Consider the following 13,725-nt stretch of genomic DNA (forward strand, 5'->3'; position numbering starts at 1 on the left):
TGGAGGGTTCTCCTCACCACAGACACCACGGTGGGCCTTCCTTCCTTCCTTCCTTCCTTCCTTCCTTCCTTCCTTCCATCCATCCATCCATCCATCCATCCATGAACATACATCCATGAACACACAGATAAAAGTTTAAACACTGGGGCAGTACTTGACCAAGTCAAGCCATATGGACAACACAGGAGTAGATTAGAAAGAAGTAACAAATAGGCCAGTCAGGAGGAGAACTACGGCTCCATGCTCCGCAGAGATGAAGGGCCATCCCAAGGAGATGCCCCTCGTCTGCACTATCCTTTGGGCTTAAGACCACAGAGCAGCTGGAGGACCAAGGGGTGCCTGTGTTAGGGACGCCCCAAAATCTCTAAGTACTGATCATATTTTAGATGTTCTATGTGCATTGGCAGGAGAGGGAAAGACCCACCCACTGCCAGGGCTGTATTCCAGGCCCCCCCAGTCAGAAGCTCTGCAGTTCTCTCCCATCACCTGCAGCCCACAGAACAGCTGAGATGTTCAGGGAACAGCTGCCAGGCTTTGAACTAATTTCTTTATTCTGCACAAAACCTCAGTGGTGTTGGCCTGTGGAGTGCATTACAGGGAGGGTGGGTGTGCAGGGTTCCTGCATGGTACCAGAGCTGTACCTCACCCACGGGATGAGCTTCCCCAGGGAGGGGCAGGAGCTGCTGAGTGGGCATTGCCCTCGCCCCCAGCCCTGAGCAGACACTCAGTGGCAAGAGGAGGTGTTGAGGCCAAGGCACAGCCCTAAAGCTGCCCTGGCACAGGACACAATCTGCAACAAGGCACTGGGCAAGAGCTTGGCTGGGTAAAGTGCACTGGAGCAAGCTGTGAGTCTTTCAACTCTATCCTGAGGAGATCACACTCTCTTTAACCTCAGGGAAACATGGAAGAACCAAAGTGAAAACAAAGGTGTTGCGCAGAAACAGTACTAAAATGTCAATTAGGGAGTAACTCCACCTGGAGAAAGCACATTTAACATATTGATCGTCATCTACATTTTAACACTGCATTTTTAATCTGAATATTGTATATTGTAAATATATTGTATTTTTAGGCGGAACAGGCTCCCCAGGGAACTAGCACCAAGCCTCACAGAGTTCCAGAAGCATTTGGACAATGCTCTCAGGAGACTCTGCCAGCAGCAGCACCCATACAACTCCTTGCAAACTCAGGTCTATGTGTCATAATAAATTCACAGAAACCCTCAGACCCCCACCATACCTCTACCAAAACAAACAAAAAAATTCCCACTTAAAAAAAATATAACCCCAAACCCAAGAAATCAAATAACCCCCACTGAAACGTAGCCACATCCAAAGGAGTTAGGCAAGTTTTTTCACAAAGGATGGCAGCAGGAGACAGAAAGTGTCCACACCTGGTGCAAAATCAATAAGGAAAAATAATGTTACTTGGTGGAGCTGCTATAAATACTATCTTAATTGGATATTCAAGTAATCATGAATATTTGGGATCCAAGGACTTTCTTCAGATGGAAAGATAGTGTTCAAGGCCTGAGCGTGGTGCTGCAAACAACTGCACTTGGAAAGGATGTGAACACTGAATTCCCATGAAAACAGGCCTCTCCCAATAAGCGGTTCACCTTTCTGCCCTATCCACCCAGAAAGAGGAAGCAAACTAGAAGTTGTTATAAGGCATTTATTTTCATTATGTGTTGGAAAGGGACAATCCTCTCTTCAAAACAATTACAGAGATAATGTCACAATACCTACTGCATATTGCTTTACTGTTGAAAGCAAAACATTGTCCAAAACAGGTGCTTGGCAAACAAAAAGAAAATTAATACATTACCATTGAAATGAATGCTGTTAGATGAAAGCACCATCTCCATTGTCTGATCTGATCAGTCATGCAATTGAAGACGCCAAATAGCAAGTATTTTGGGTTTTACAGTAAGCCATGTTTTTTTAAGGGTTTATGTAATTCTATACAAATTTAAGTACAAAATGGGAAATATGTTTCAGAAATCAGTGAATCAGGCTGAAGCGAATCACAAGACACATTTGTTAACACTGTACAGCTGGATTTGAACACAGATACCAATGAACTTGCAAAACTGAGCACACGCACACAATGGTCCCCGAGATTCAGCCGTGCTTGTGTGGGAAGTAGTGCTGGAGACTGAAGGACAATATCCAACACTACTCACACCCAGAGGGGCTAATTCTCTCACAATTGTTGGGATCCCAATGAATTGTTGTTACTCCATTTTAAGAACAACAGTGTTTTTAGTATGTGGTTGTCACAAGGGTATACACAAGCTGTATCAAATACTGAATCAGAAATAAATAATAAAAGATACATCTAACAAATCTTTTATTTTTTAATATTTTTTTACAGCACTGACTTTACAAGAGGATAAACAACTCATTTTTAGGGGCTGCTAACATCTGAAGCAAAGAAGTCACTATTTTATACTTCACATATTCTCAACCTTTTAATAACTTTATATATGTATATGACTTTTCACACAAAAAAGAAGTTAAAATAATTTATATCTAAAACTACTGTATAAAGAATGAAGGAAGAAATAAAATGTGGGTTTCTTTAAAAATGCTGGAAGAGGAAGACCTGATTTTCATGAACTCCATTTGCTGTTTTAGCTATTTCTGGAGTTTCAAGAGATTTCCTGGCCATCAACAAAAACTTCCCAACACATCGGGACCCCTCTACAAATTCATGACATGCTGGGTAAGGTCATCTGCTAATGACTTTGTGTGGGGCACAGGCATCTGCTATCATCAGCCTCAGTGGATTCAGAGTAAGAATAATGGAGGGGAAGAAAACATCACCCCAGATTGCTATTAAAAACCAAAGAGTGAAATTCTGGACAACTGGTACCATGATGTCCACTGGCCAGGATTTTACTCCCAAGTCCTAATCTCCTTGCCCTCCTCTGCACCACAGATAAAGGATGTTTTTCTCTCAACTGATTTTTTTTTTTTCTTATTTCCACAGGAAAGCTGCCCCAAGAGCAGGGTGGACCAGACCCCAAGAACCACCTGCACACACAGAGCAAAACCAATTCCCTTTGCTTGCTACAAACGCTACTGTACTTGTGTTGCTGAGGAATTGCTCCAACATCTCCATTTATGCCTGGATCCTCCCAAACTTCAACCATCTCAGTAACTTTTGTGGCCATGTAAATATGACAGAATCCATGGAGGATATGAAACCCATCCAGTCAAAAGCTCAAGTGCTGATGGCCTGGATCCATATAAGGAGAACAGTGAAAGGGAAGGTAGTAAAGATGTGGGAAGTACTTTTTCTGGAGGTTACATTCCTCTGAAACAGATATTAAAGCAATATTTCAAATAAAATCAGCAATGCGATCTGCAATGGCATGTCCATTTTTTCTATGAAAGCAAGAGGAGATTATATTAAAGGAAATATTTTAATCTACACAAAGCATTTTCACATATTCCTAATCACGAAACACACACAACAAAGTAATTGTATACTGAATACAGAAATCAATACATCTCTTACTAAAAAGAAGGGAGGGGAAAAATTAGCAGGGTAATGCAAATGAACTCCCGCAAGTGTGTGCATGGGGAGACTGCTACAAACTTGGACTCTGTTCACTAAAAATCCAAAATCCAAGATTTTCTGCACAGCTGTGGAAGGCAAGGCTAGAAGTTAGTGTGGAAAAGCCTGACTCACTTGTCACTGCTGCCATGCAAGGACTTGAGGAAATCAGTGTTAGTCTAAGAACTGAGAAGTCTGGATTTTTAAACTGGATTAAAACAACAGGAGCATTTTTCCTGTTTTGCTCTTATTTTGCGAGGCAATTAAAACACCTCTGGCCCCATTTAGTCTTTTTGCCTTTGAACTGTATTATGCCTCTATTATCTAACCACTCCTCCACCTGGTTGTTCCCTGGCTGGATGCTGCCCACAGTTAATCTAGAAAACTTGAGGCATTATCTTGAGCAATCAACATTACCTCGTGATGCCTCTGGGCTGGGTTCTTAGCTTGTAATCATCTACAATGAGAACAAATTAAACTGGTAGATTTCAGTCTGTGCAACCTGCTGCAGAACTCCCCTGCAGAAACATTCCCACACTGACAATGGAGATCTTTAATGTTACAACAGACTGAAAGGTAAAAATGAATCTATCCTACCTATCAACCAGCCCAGTTGATCAGCTCCTCAGCTGATCAGCTCCTCAGGACAAAGGTTGTACAGCCAGACACTTCAACCAAAGGCAAAACATCACTGGTCCAGTGGTTCTGCATTACATAAACTACAAGTGTTAGCACTGATGCTGATAGTTTGGTTGCACTTCTGCAGTTGACTTTCACATAGTGATCAGGATGTTCTGGCACAGGCTACAAAGTCAGGCACAGTGCAGCCAAGTCAGCTGGAGGGGGGAAGAGGGTGACTTTACATCATAGGCAGCAGTAGCACCACTCAAGCTCTCTTCAACAGGGAAAGCTAATTATGTAATTTCAGTGGAAACCAGAGTCTCATCTCCACCACGCTGACACAAAACCTGGAGAAATTCCAATCAAGCTAATGGTGTTCTTGTGGATTTCAAACAATGAAGCAGAACAGTAATAAACCCCTATAAAGCTAACTAGTGACCATGTAATTTTAATGCAATTGCTCCCATCAGCACAGCAGTAACAGCTATGCCTTTGAAAATACAGAAGAATATTTTTCTAACCCACAATAAAAAGAATTCAAACTGACATTATGGAAAATCTCCTCAGATTGTCTGCAATTTTAAGAGCAAGGGCATTCTGGTATGGTCTAATGTTACTATACTCCTCTACTTTTACAAAGAAAGACAAGACTACAGAATATTAACTAACTTACAGTGAAGCTTATCTTAAATCAAAACTATCCTGAACTTCCCAAATGAGGCAGCAATTCAGAAAAGCACTTTAGCACAAGCTTAATAACATACTCATGCTCAAATGTTTTGCAAGAATGTAATTGTATGTCTGGACACTTGGTAATTTACAGTTTTGGCTTTCACAAATTGGTCTCCCAATTTGCCTCTGTGATTTAGCAACATTCTAGTACACAAGCCATTACGTTAATTTCTGCAAGGAAATATAGTAGTACAGCAAATGCATGGTAATTTATGTCAAAACTCTATTGTAATGCCACATCACAACAGGTACCTGCATAACTGCACCTGGTAAATTAAAAGTGATACCAATACATTCGATAAATAAAAAATAAATTATAGACTATGGGAAAAAATGTCACTGATCACACCAATGACCTAAATTTGTTTTCTAGTTACTGCCAAGGTCTGGAGTAATATTTAAATATAGTATTTCTGCAAGCATTCAGAGAATTACAAAATAAACTTCTAACAATCATTTGTAAACAAGTTTAAAATGCACAATTATATTTCAGTAGTTTATTTTGGAGAAAAAAAGCAGTGCAAAATAGGCCAACCAAAATTCAGAAGGCAGCCAGGAAAATAAAATTCTTATTTGATGTTCTAACTAGGAAACAGCATACAGACATTTCCACTGGATCCAACACTCAGATTCATGTAAACATACTTAGTTTGAAAGGTCTTGAGTCAGTAACCCAGTTCTTACATCATTGCTTCATCCCCACCACCCGGTAAAGAAACAAAACCCAAAAAACCAAAAAAAGCCCAAGCCATTGTAATAAAGGGAGCAACAGGCAAGTCTACAAACACTCCACCAGCTGGTTACAAGAAAGTACCATACAAAAATATGCACTGGCAAGTTCCTTCCTGAGGGCATCTTTTGTTACACATATAAGATAAAAACATTTTTTATTTTAAACAAACAAAACCAAACCCCAAATAGTAGATATAATTTTTATTTTAGTCATGCCTTTATGAAAGTTTAGTCTCTCATGAACACTTTTATAAACCCATAGCTATGTACATCTGACTCACTCACACCACAGCCATTCGAGACCTGCAACACAGGATCCAGCAGCCTCCTCAAAACATACAGGGATTGTGAAGGGTGCCCAGCTCAGAACAGAACTGCAACACTTGAGGAAGTAGGCTGTGCTTATGTGCACCCTGGGATCTGATTGATACCACACTCATAAAGTTCTTCCAGTCCCTACAGAAATGTTTTAAAGTTAGTAATCCCTCTGGAGGTGGAATTATCTTCTATTGTGTAAATCATCCTGAAAAATTCAATCCTGGCTACAGGAAGTTCCCAAGAATGGTATTTTGGAAGAAGACCAACCTCTCCCATGGAAAAGACATTGTTTACATAAAAGAACTTCTACATAACACTCTTCAAAACTTTTTCCTCTCTAGGACTGGTACCATCAGGTAGGGCGGTGACATCTTTTACACAGTTTAATCCTCTTTCCACAATCTACCAGGGCTTTAAGTTCTAGACCCTTTCCTTTTGAGTAGCCATCTAACACATGATACTAACCAAACTGGTATTAAATGCAGCAGTGACAAATGCTTTATGAACACGTGCTATAGAAAACACAGAAATTCCTGTATTTGCAAGTTAGGAGCTTAACTAAGGAAATTTTCTTAACACCACTCTTCTTAAATGCATTTTAGGGCTAATAAGGGGAAGAGAAGGCCACTTCTACCAAAATAGTGTTTCAGTTCTTAGCACTTGGATGTATCCAATATAGTGTTCAGAACCATGTGGCAAAAGTTGCAGGAATGCTTAACAGCAGAAGATGCTGCCATACTAGAAGGTATCTCAAGAGATACAAGTTGGCTGGGCTATAGTTTACAAATAGTATAAAGTACTGTTGTAAATTACCATATGGCCTCGTGTGGCAGCTTGCAACAAAGTAACAGGGTCTCCACCTGGAGCTGTCCGGTGCTTCTACCTTATATGAAGGTCCACAAGTTTGTTTCTATTTTACAGAAAAAAATGTACAACTGCATGGATCTGTGGAAGGCAGCAACTGTTGTTACCCCTCAGGATATGCAGGTCAGGCGTGCTGCTCCAAGGAAAACGCACAACTCTGCCAGCCTTATCCCAGGGTGCTCACAAGTGCAATGGAGGGAGAATTAAACTCCCTGCTAAGAGATTAGTTGCTTCCATTAACTCTTCTAGGATTTCAGCACTAGCAGACAACTGAAAGCATGTTATTTTATCTACTAAATGACTCAACCTCAATACTGGCACCCTCTCTAGGTGAAATGTGTTGCTGTTGGTAAAAGCGTGGTTAGATGCCGATTTGAGTGAAGCAATGAGGCCTGGGGGGAGAACTGCAAAGCTGGAACAGGGGTGGTCACCTCAGTTCTGTGCCCTGAAAAGAAGCAAGCTTCTCTGTCCTACCCAAAGTGCAGCAGCTTCACAGCAAGCTACCTGCCAACATCATGACTGGTCAATATTTCAAGAGATTTGGTTACAGTGATACTTCAGCGATACTGAAGCTGTCTTAGCTTTCTTATGCAATGGACTACCTGGAAAAAAAGAGGAATGGGGAGTTTTTTAGGCAAAAATCTCTAGCACTGTTACATTCAGACACTGCATTTCAACATTATTATCTTCTTGACACCATGAGGTCCGATTTTAAAATGCTGGTCACCAGTAATTACAAAGAACAATAGAAATGAAAGAGCAACCCTCCCACAATGAAAGGACTAGTGTTAAAACACGTGTGTGTAAACTCACTACGAATTTGCAACTGGAATCTGATGAAATGGATTTGGATCACTTTCTCGCTCTTCCCCTTTCAGTCTGTTTCATCAGCAAATTAGATTAAATCAAATGGAAATTTTTTTTATTTTGCTTTTTTGCGTTGTGTTTTATGGTGTGGTTTTTTTCCTTTTTTTTTTTTTTTTTTGTGTCAATTGTATTGTTAAAGCCTGATCTGGTTCTGGGATCACAATTTGTATCCCTGGGGCTTTTTCTCAGTCCATGGCATTGGCAAGTTATTGAGAAGAAGCTTTTGTTGCCAATGTAGCGACGCAGTGCTGCTGGAAGTTGGGGGACACTGCCGAGTTGCAGCCTAGTCTCTGGTGTTGCAGTTTTACTGAGCTGTTGGTCTCGCTCTCCACAATCCAGGAGTCTTTTCCCATGACGCTGAGACAGCCCGTGCTAGCACAGCATATCCGCTCGTCCATGATCCCACCGCTCTGCTCTGCCAGGAGCTTGCTGCGGTTTAGCTGGGTCACCTCAGGTACCTGACCCTGCAGGACAGCAGCTATGTGGTTCAGCAGATCTGTGAAAAATTCAGAAACACCCTCATAACCTGAAAAGATAAAAAATGAAGGAAAGGGGGAAAAAAAAAGGCAGTTAAGTAATTTCTTAGGTTCTTTGATAGGCTTAACAGTTTGTTTCTTGGAGTGTGTTGCTCTCCACTGATAATAAAAAAGCTGATAATAAAACTGATTTTAAAAGGCTTTCTCCATTACATCATTTTAAGTGACAGCAGAAGCAGATTAGCATAAAGAGGAACAGAGACTCTTGAAATAAAAGTGTTTTTCCAATGAGAAAAACAATTACCTTTCAGATTTGCTGCTTCTTTTTCCTCCCAAGTATATATATGTAGATGTACTTTTAGGCATATGCTATCATTTATTGCCAAATCCAGATTTTTCCCTAAGTTACAAACACTCTGGTATAATGTCGATTTTTTCCATACCATTTCCAGGTTTACTATGTCAAGTAGCTCTAATGCAGAGCTTCTTTGAGGGTCTGGACCCTCTCCAGAATTTGCCCAGCAATACCCTCAATTAGGGAAACCTCAGGGGAGCTAGCAGAAAATACATATACCTCACAGAAAAGACAGCTTCCCACTGAGCAAGAATCGATGTGATGCTCGTCTAACCTAACCGAACTTGACACTTGGAATGGGTTTGCTGCTATGTCTGAATAAACACCCAAGGGACAGGAAACATATCAATTATACAGTATTTGATAGAAACATCCATCATTTATTTCAGTACTGAAACCACCTTTCTGCATGTTCTGTTAAGTGATTCGAGACCATTTACAATGCAGTTTAATAACAAGTTTCCTGGTTAAAACAGTTACTCAAATACCAGTAGACATGACATTTTTGGTGACACAAAGGGTAGCAGGTGTACAGAGCTTCTGGGTCTATTCTAAACACTCTGCTACAGGCACAGTTTTATCATTGCATTTCATTTTAAAATTAAACCAGACATGCAACATACGGGTACAATGTCCTGAAATGGATCTTAACTGCTACTGCATTACCTAAAATTATTATCAGTTTATTAGCCTTAGTATCCTAGAGGTGACATATGACATTCAGTGTTATTTAATGGGATAGGCTGATTGTTTTAAAATGTCTATAAAAGTATTCTGGAAGTGACCTGGTATTAATACAGGGGACTAAAGCAATAAGTTTAAAAGACCCATGTGAATAGCACACATTCACACAGCAACACATGAGCAGAACCAGAGACCACAAAGTAAATACATACTTTAAAACACTTTTAATGATGTAATCATTGGAGAGAAGAGTTTCTCAGATCCATAATTAATTCAATTTTAATTTCCATTCTACTGTAGAGACCAATTTCCTTAGGCAAAAAAACCCCACAAAACAACAAATTCCTGGAAAACATGAAGACTATAATTTCACCTATAATAAATATGGGGATTTTATGGTGTATTTATAAACCATACGCCAACCAATTAACTTTTATTTAGGCTGCTATATTACTTTGGATTTTACTGCGCTGGGTCCCAATTCTTCAGATACTTAACAGGTCACATAAAACACCAGCAATGTGAGACAACAGCTTGCAGTTTTCCTTTCTCAGAGGCCCTTGAAGGGATTCACCAAACAAACCTCATTTCAAAACACCAAGTTTTCCAGTGCCCCACATGATAATCCAATGGTCAGCAGGGGGCAACTAGAACTCCTAGGGCAGGCCATGGGAGTCAGAACAGGATCTCCACCCCATGGACAGAAATGCTTGTTACGCTTTCTTGCTTATGTAAAAGCCACAGGATTAGCCTTCAAATCTACTCAGAGTGCTTCAAACACCCCAGGAATAAGCCATCTCCATAGTAACAGCTTTAATATTTAGCTAGGAGATCCATAGTACCCCGGAGTGTTCTGTGTGCGCTCGATGAAAATGAACTAGCCTTGCAGGAAGGCACCTAGCAAACTCACAAAGAAGTTGCTTTAAATATTTAATAGGAATAAGATGGCCAGTTATTCAGTACTGAAATAAGCAGATGTTCATGAAAGAAAGCTGTGTGTAACAGGCAGGTTCTGTCTATGCAAGCCCTCCGTAACTGGGTAGAAACACCCAAGTAATTTAATTCTGCTCAGTCACTCAAAAGAAACTTCAAAAACTTGCAAAAAAAAAACAATACAAGGAAGGGAGGAAGAGAATTAGCTGTCTCAACCCTTGGATCACAGGACCCCTGGGAAGGCTGCAAACTGTGGGTATTGCCTCACTTGGTTTACCTAGGGCTCCTGTATGCTTCTCAAACTAGTCAGTTGTGGGACACCACTGTGTTGCAATAACAAAATCAGGAAGTGCAGATTAAATTACACCTTCAGAAACTACTGGCAGTAAATTTGCGATTCGTGTCACACAGGGAATCAGTGGGAGGATATAACTTTTGCATGCCTAAAACATAACTTCCATGAATCGTGCTCCAGCAGGTGCTATCCTAGCATGGCCACTTGAAACAATTTTGGAAATGCCTGAATTTTGCTATACTGAGAACAGTCTCCAGAGTCCTCTGGCTGAGCAATGATGGGAAAGATGACCAACCAGCAATTCATCTGAAAACAAGTGCCCACCTCTGTGAGCTTTGGTGGAGGCAAGAAATGGCTATGAAAATTTTTCAGCTAGCATTACAGATGCTACCTGCCTGATTTTTTTTACCTGCCAGAGACTCTCCCTGATCTGGCACACTTGTCTTTTCTGCATCTTCCCCTGGTCAGAAAGAAATGGACAGCCCATACCCTGCATTTACAGCAATGTTTTTACAGACACAAACTGCACGTTCAGATATGATGTTCCCAGCTACCATGCAGATTCACTCGAGGCAGCAGTTCACCTGCATGGTGATAGCCTGCAGCTGCTGGGGCTGGCTGAACTCAGCCACAGCCACAGGACAGCAGGCTACGTGGAACCTTTTCTCTCACTTAACTGAGGTCAGACAAACATAACTCCCACATGCTACATGACTGTGCCCACCCATTCGATATCTCAGCTAGTAACCAGTGCTAAATATAGTACAAGTAGCTCCCCACAGAACAAAACGCACAATAGGCTTTTCAGACATTTATCTTAAAAATCCTTTTGAAGAGTTGCTGGTGCTAATGGAGCAGATAACAGACAACATCCTCCTACAGGTGCACCTGCTCTGAATTCTGTCATTAAACTCATCTCAGATGACATCAGTGGAGTGGCAGGTTCAAATGAGCTTCAAGCCTGGTAAACATGGAAGACAGTACACAAGAAAGGCATCACACCTCCGGGCAGCTGGACAAGGCTTTGGTCAGGCTTGGCCCCAAGCCATAGCTTGAGTTCCATGAAAGAGGCTGTGAATACTCTTTAAAGGCCATCTCTTCCCCTCCCTTTTTCTAAGCAGTGGTGCAGAGATAATGCCCAGGAAGGTTGGCTCCAGTTTGGCTCTATTACAACTCTTGAAGCCTATGATGATTTGAGGAAGAAGAGCAAGGGAGGGTATTTCCTGAGACTGCACTGAGCCAGTAACAGGGAGATCCCTGTCCCTGCTGATGCAGCCCACTGGTGACTCTTGAGGTGGGCTGAGTGAACTTCTCACTCGCAAAGTGCTGGCTCTGTCAATGAAGTCAGTCATTGTAACTCTTCAGGCTTTAATCATATAGGCCCTTGGAGGGTAATGCAGTTGCCTGTGCTGAACATGCTTTTGAGCAACAACATATTCTGTGCTGAGATGTAACTTTGCTTCTGTTGCATTTTACCCCATTGCTGCTTCTCTGACTTCAGCAGACCTTGAGAACAGGGCTCATCTCAGTTCTGCTGCCTTTTACAAATTTGAAGCCAGTCTTTTTCTTTCCCCTGCCTTCTCTTCTGTATGTCTGGGCCCTGCTGCTGTCCTCTAGTTTTTCTCCAGCTGGTCTTCAATCTATCCCATGGTGATAAAGTCAGTAGTTTCCATCACAACCCACATGTTCACCACCAAAAAAACTGCTGTGTGAAACACAGTGGAGATCAGTGCACAAGAAACTTCCCTGTGCTCTCAAGTCTCCTGCAAGGACTAAAACACTATTAATTCAAACTTCCTTCAAGGACAAATTCCTGCACAGACTGAAACACAGGACTTGGGCTGAATATTGAAAATTATTGCCTTAGGGCAGAAGTACAGCAGAGCAGTTCTGCAAACTTAAGTGACAACAAGAAGACATTGGTCTTCTCTAAATATATGTTTGCCACATTGCTGTTCCCCAACGTGGACCTTTCAACATTTCAAGAAAAGGAGAATTTCAATCTGTGCAAAGTACAATATCCAAAATAATACTTGAAAAAAACCACCCCCAAACAAAAAAACATGAAGCACCAAACCAAAATGCAGGATACAAGATTGCAAAAGAATGTCTTGTATCACTTACTTCAAGACCCAATGGCTGAAATATAATCCTATTCATAAAACTGATATGGCTCCATCTAAAACCCAATTTAGGTTGTTTCACTGCCTTGGGCAGAAGAGTGCTTTCACAGGTCTGCAAATTGCATAATACCATGTGATCGAAACATGCTGGGAAGTGACCTGAGAATAGCAGAGCTGAGTTTTAAGAGGAAGCCAGTGACTGTGGAGATAGATAGACAAGGCACTACAGGGCAGTAGGAATGAGGACCTGATTTGAAAAACTAAGGAGATTGGGAGCTCAGGACAAGACCTCTAGATTTAAAGATACCACAGCTATACTGAAAACTTAAAATCTCTAGTGACAGGTTAAAGAAAGTACACAATAGCCTATGTAAGTCTCTGGAAACAAGCACCCCCATTCAGGTAATGAGAGGAGATTCTCAGAGAGAAAAACACCCGGCAGAACAGCATCAAATGAGATGATGTATTCTTTTCCTGGGTTAGACTAATGAATTTAGCACAAGTGACAGACCATTACTGCCTCACCCTTATTCACATTTACAACTCCTTTTAACAATTCTGGTGATGAATGAGCTTGTTTAGTTGTTTCCAAGACATTATGTTGCACTACAAAAAGTAGTGGACAAATTTTCTCAGTTTTACATGGTCTAAACTATCCTTTCACTCCAGGATGCACTTTTGAGAACCTTCAAGGACACCAACTCTCTACAGCAACTTTTGTGCACCTACAATTTTATCAGCTTCAGATTCCTGGTATTGCTTTTGTGCACAAATGTCTTTTTGTGGGGAATCAATTTGCACAGGAAGAAATTTTCAAGGGAACAGTTTGTTGTTCCCACCCCCTCATTTGTCTTAATGGTACAGAGTCTCAAAAAAGAAAAAAGTAATCTTTAAAGGCTCTCCAAAAATAGAATTTAGTATTATTTTCATTTCAGAATGAAGGCTAGGCCCAGAAAGGCTAGGTCCCAGCACACAATCCCATACTGCAATTCTTGAGTTTCCCTTTGTGCAGGAGGGCACAAAAGCTATGTTACAACTGGCCACTAAAATTTTACCATACCTCCTAAGAGCTAATACTTACTCCTAAGAGATACAAATTCTCTACCTAGATTAGGATTATTCTCACCCCAGACTAACCTGTATTTGATCTCAGAACCACCC

General features: G+C 41.1%; 1 protein-coding gene across 3 annotated transcripts in view; it reads right to left on the reverse strand.

The window, feature by feature from the left end:
• Positions 1–1,666: 1,666 nt before the first annotated feature.
• The window catches only part of ITPK1 (inositol-tetrakisphosphate 1-kinase), a 143,716-nt gene continuing 131,657 nt past the window's right edge, over positions 1,667–13,725 (reverse strand). For 2 of the 3 annotated variants that reach the window (XM_062495497.1, XM_062495495.1), the window contains one exon: positions 1,667–8,224. In XM_062495497.1, the coding sequence (XP_062351481.1) occupies positions 7,905–8,224 (320 nt within the window). In that variant the 3' untranslated portion in view covers positions 1,667–7,904. The remainder of the gene's footprint in view (positions 8,225–13,725) is intronic. The other variant, XM_062495496.1, reaches the window with a different exon arrangement.

Source organism: Cinclus cinclus, chromosome 6 (genome assembly GCF_963662255.1).
Source record: "Cinclus cinclus chromosome 6, bCinCin1.1, whole genome shotgun sequence".
Taxonomy (NCBI): domain Eukaryota; kingdom Metazoa; phylum Chordata; class Aves; order Passeriformes; family Cinclidae; genus Cinclus; species Cinclus cinclus.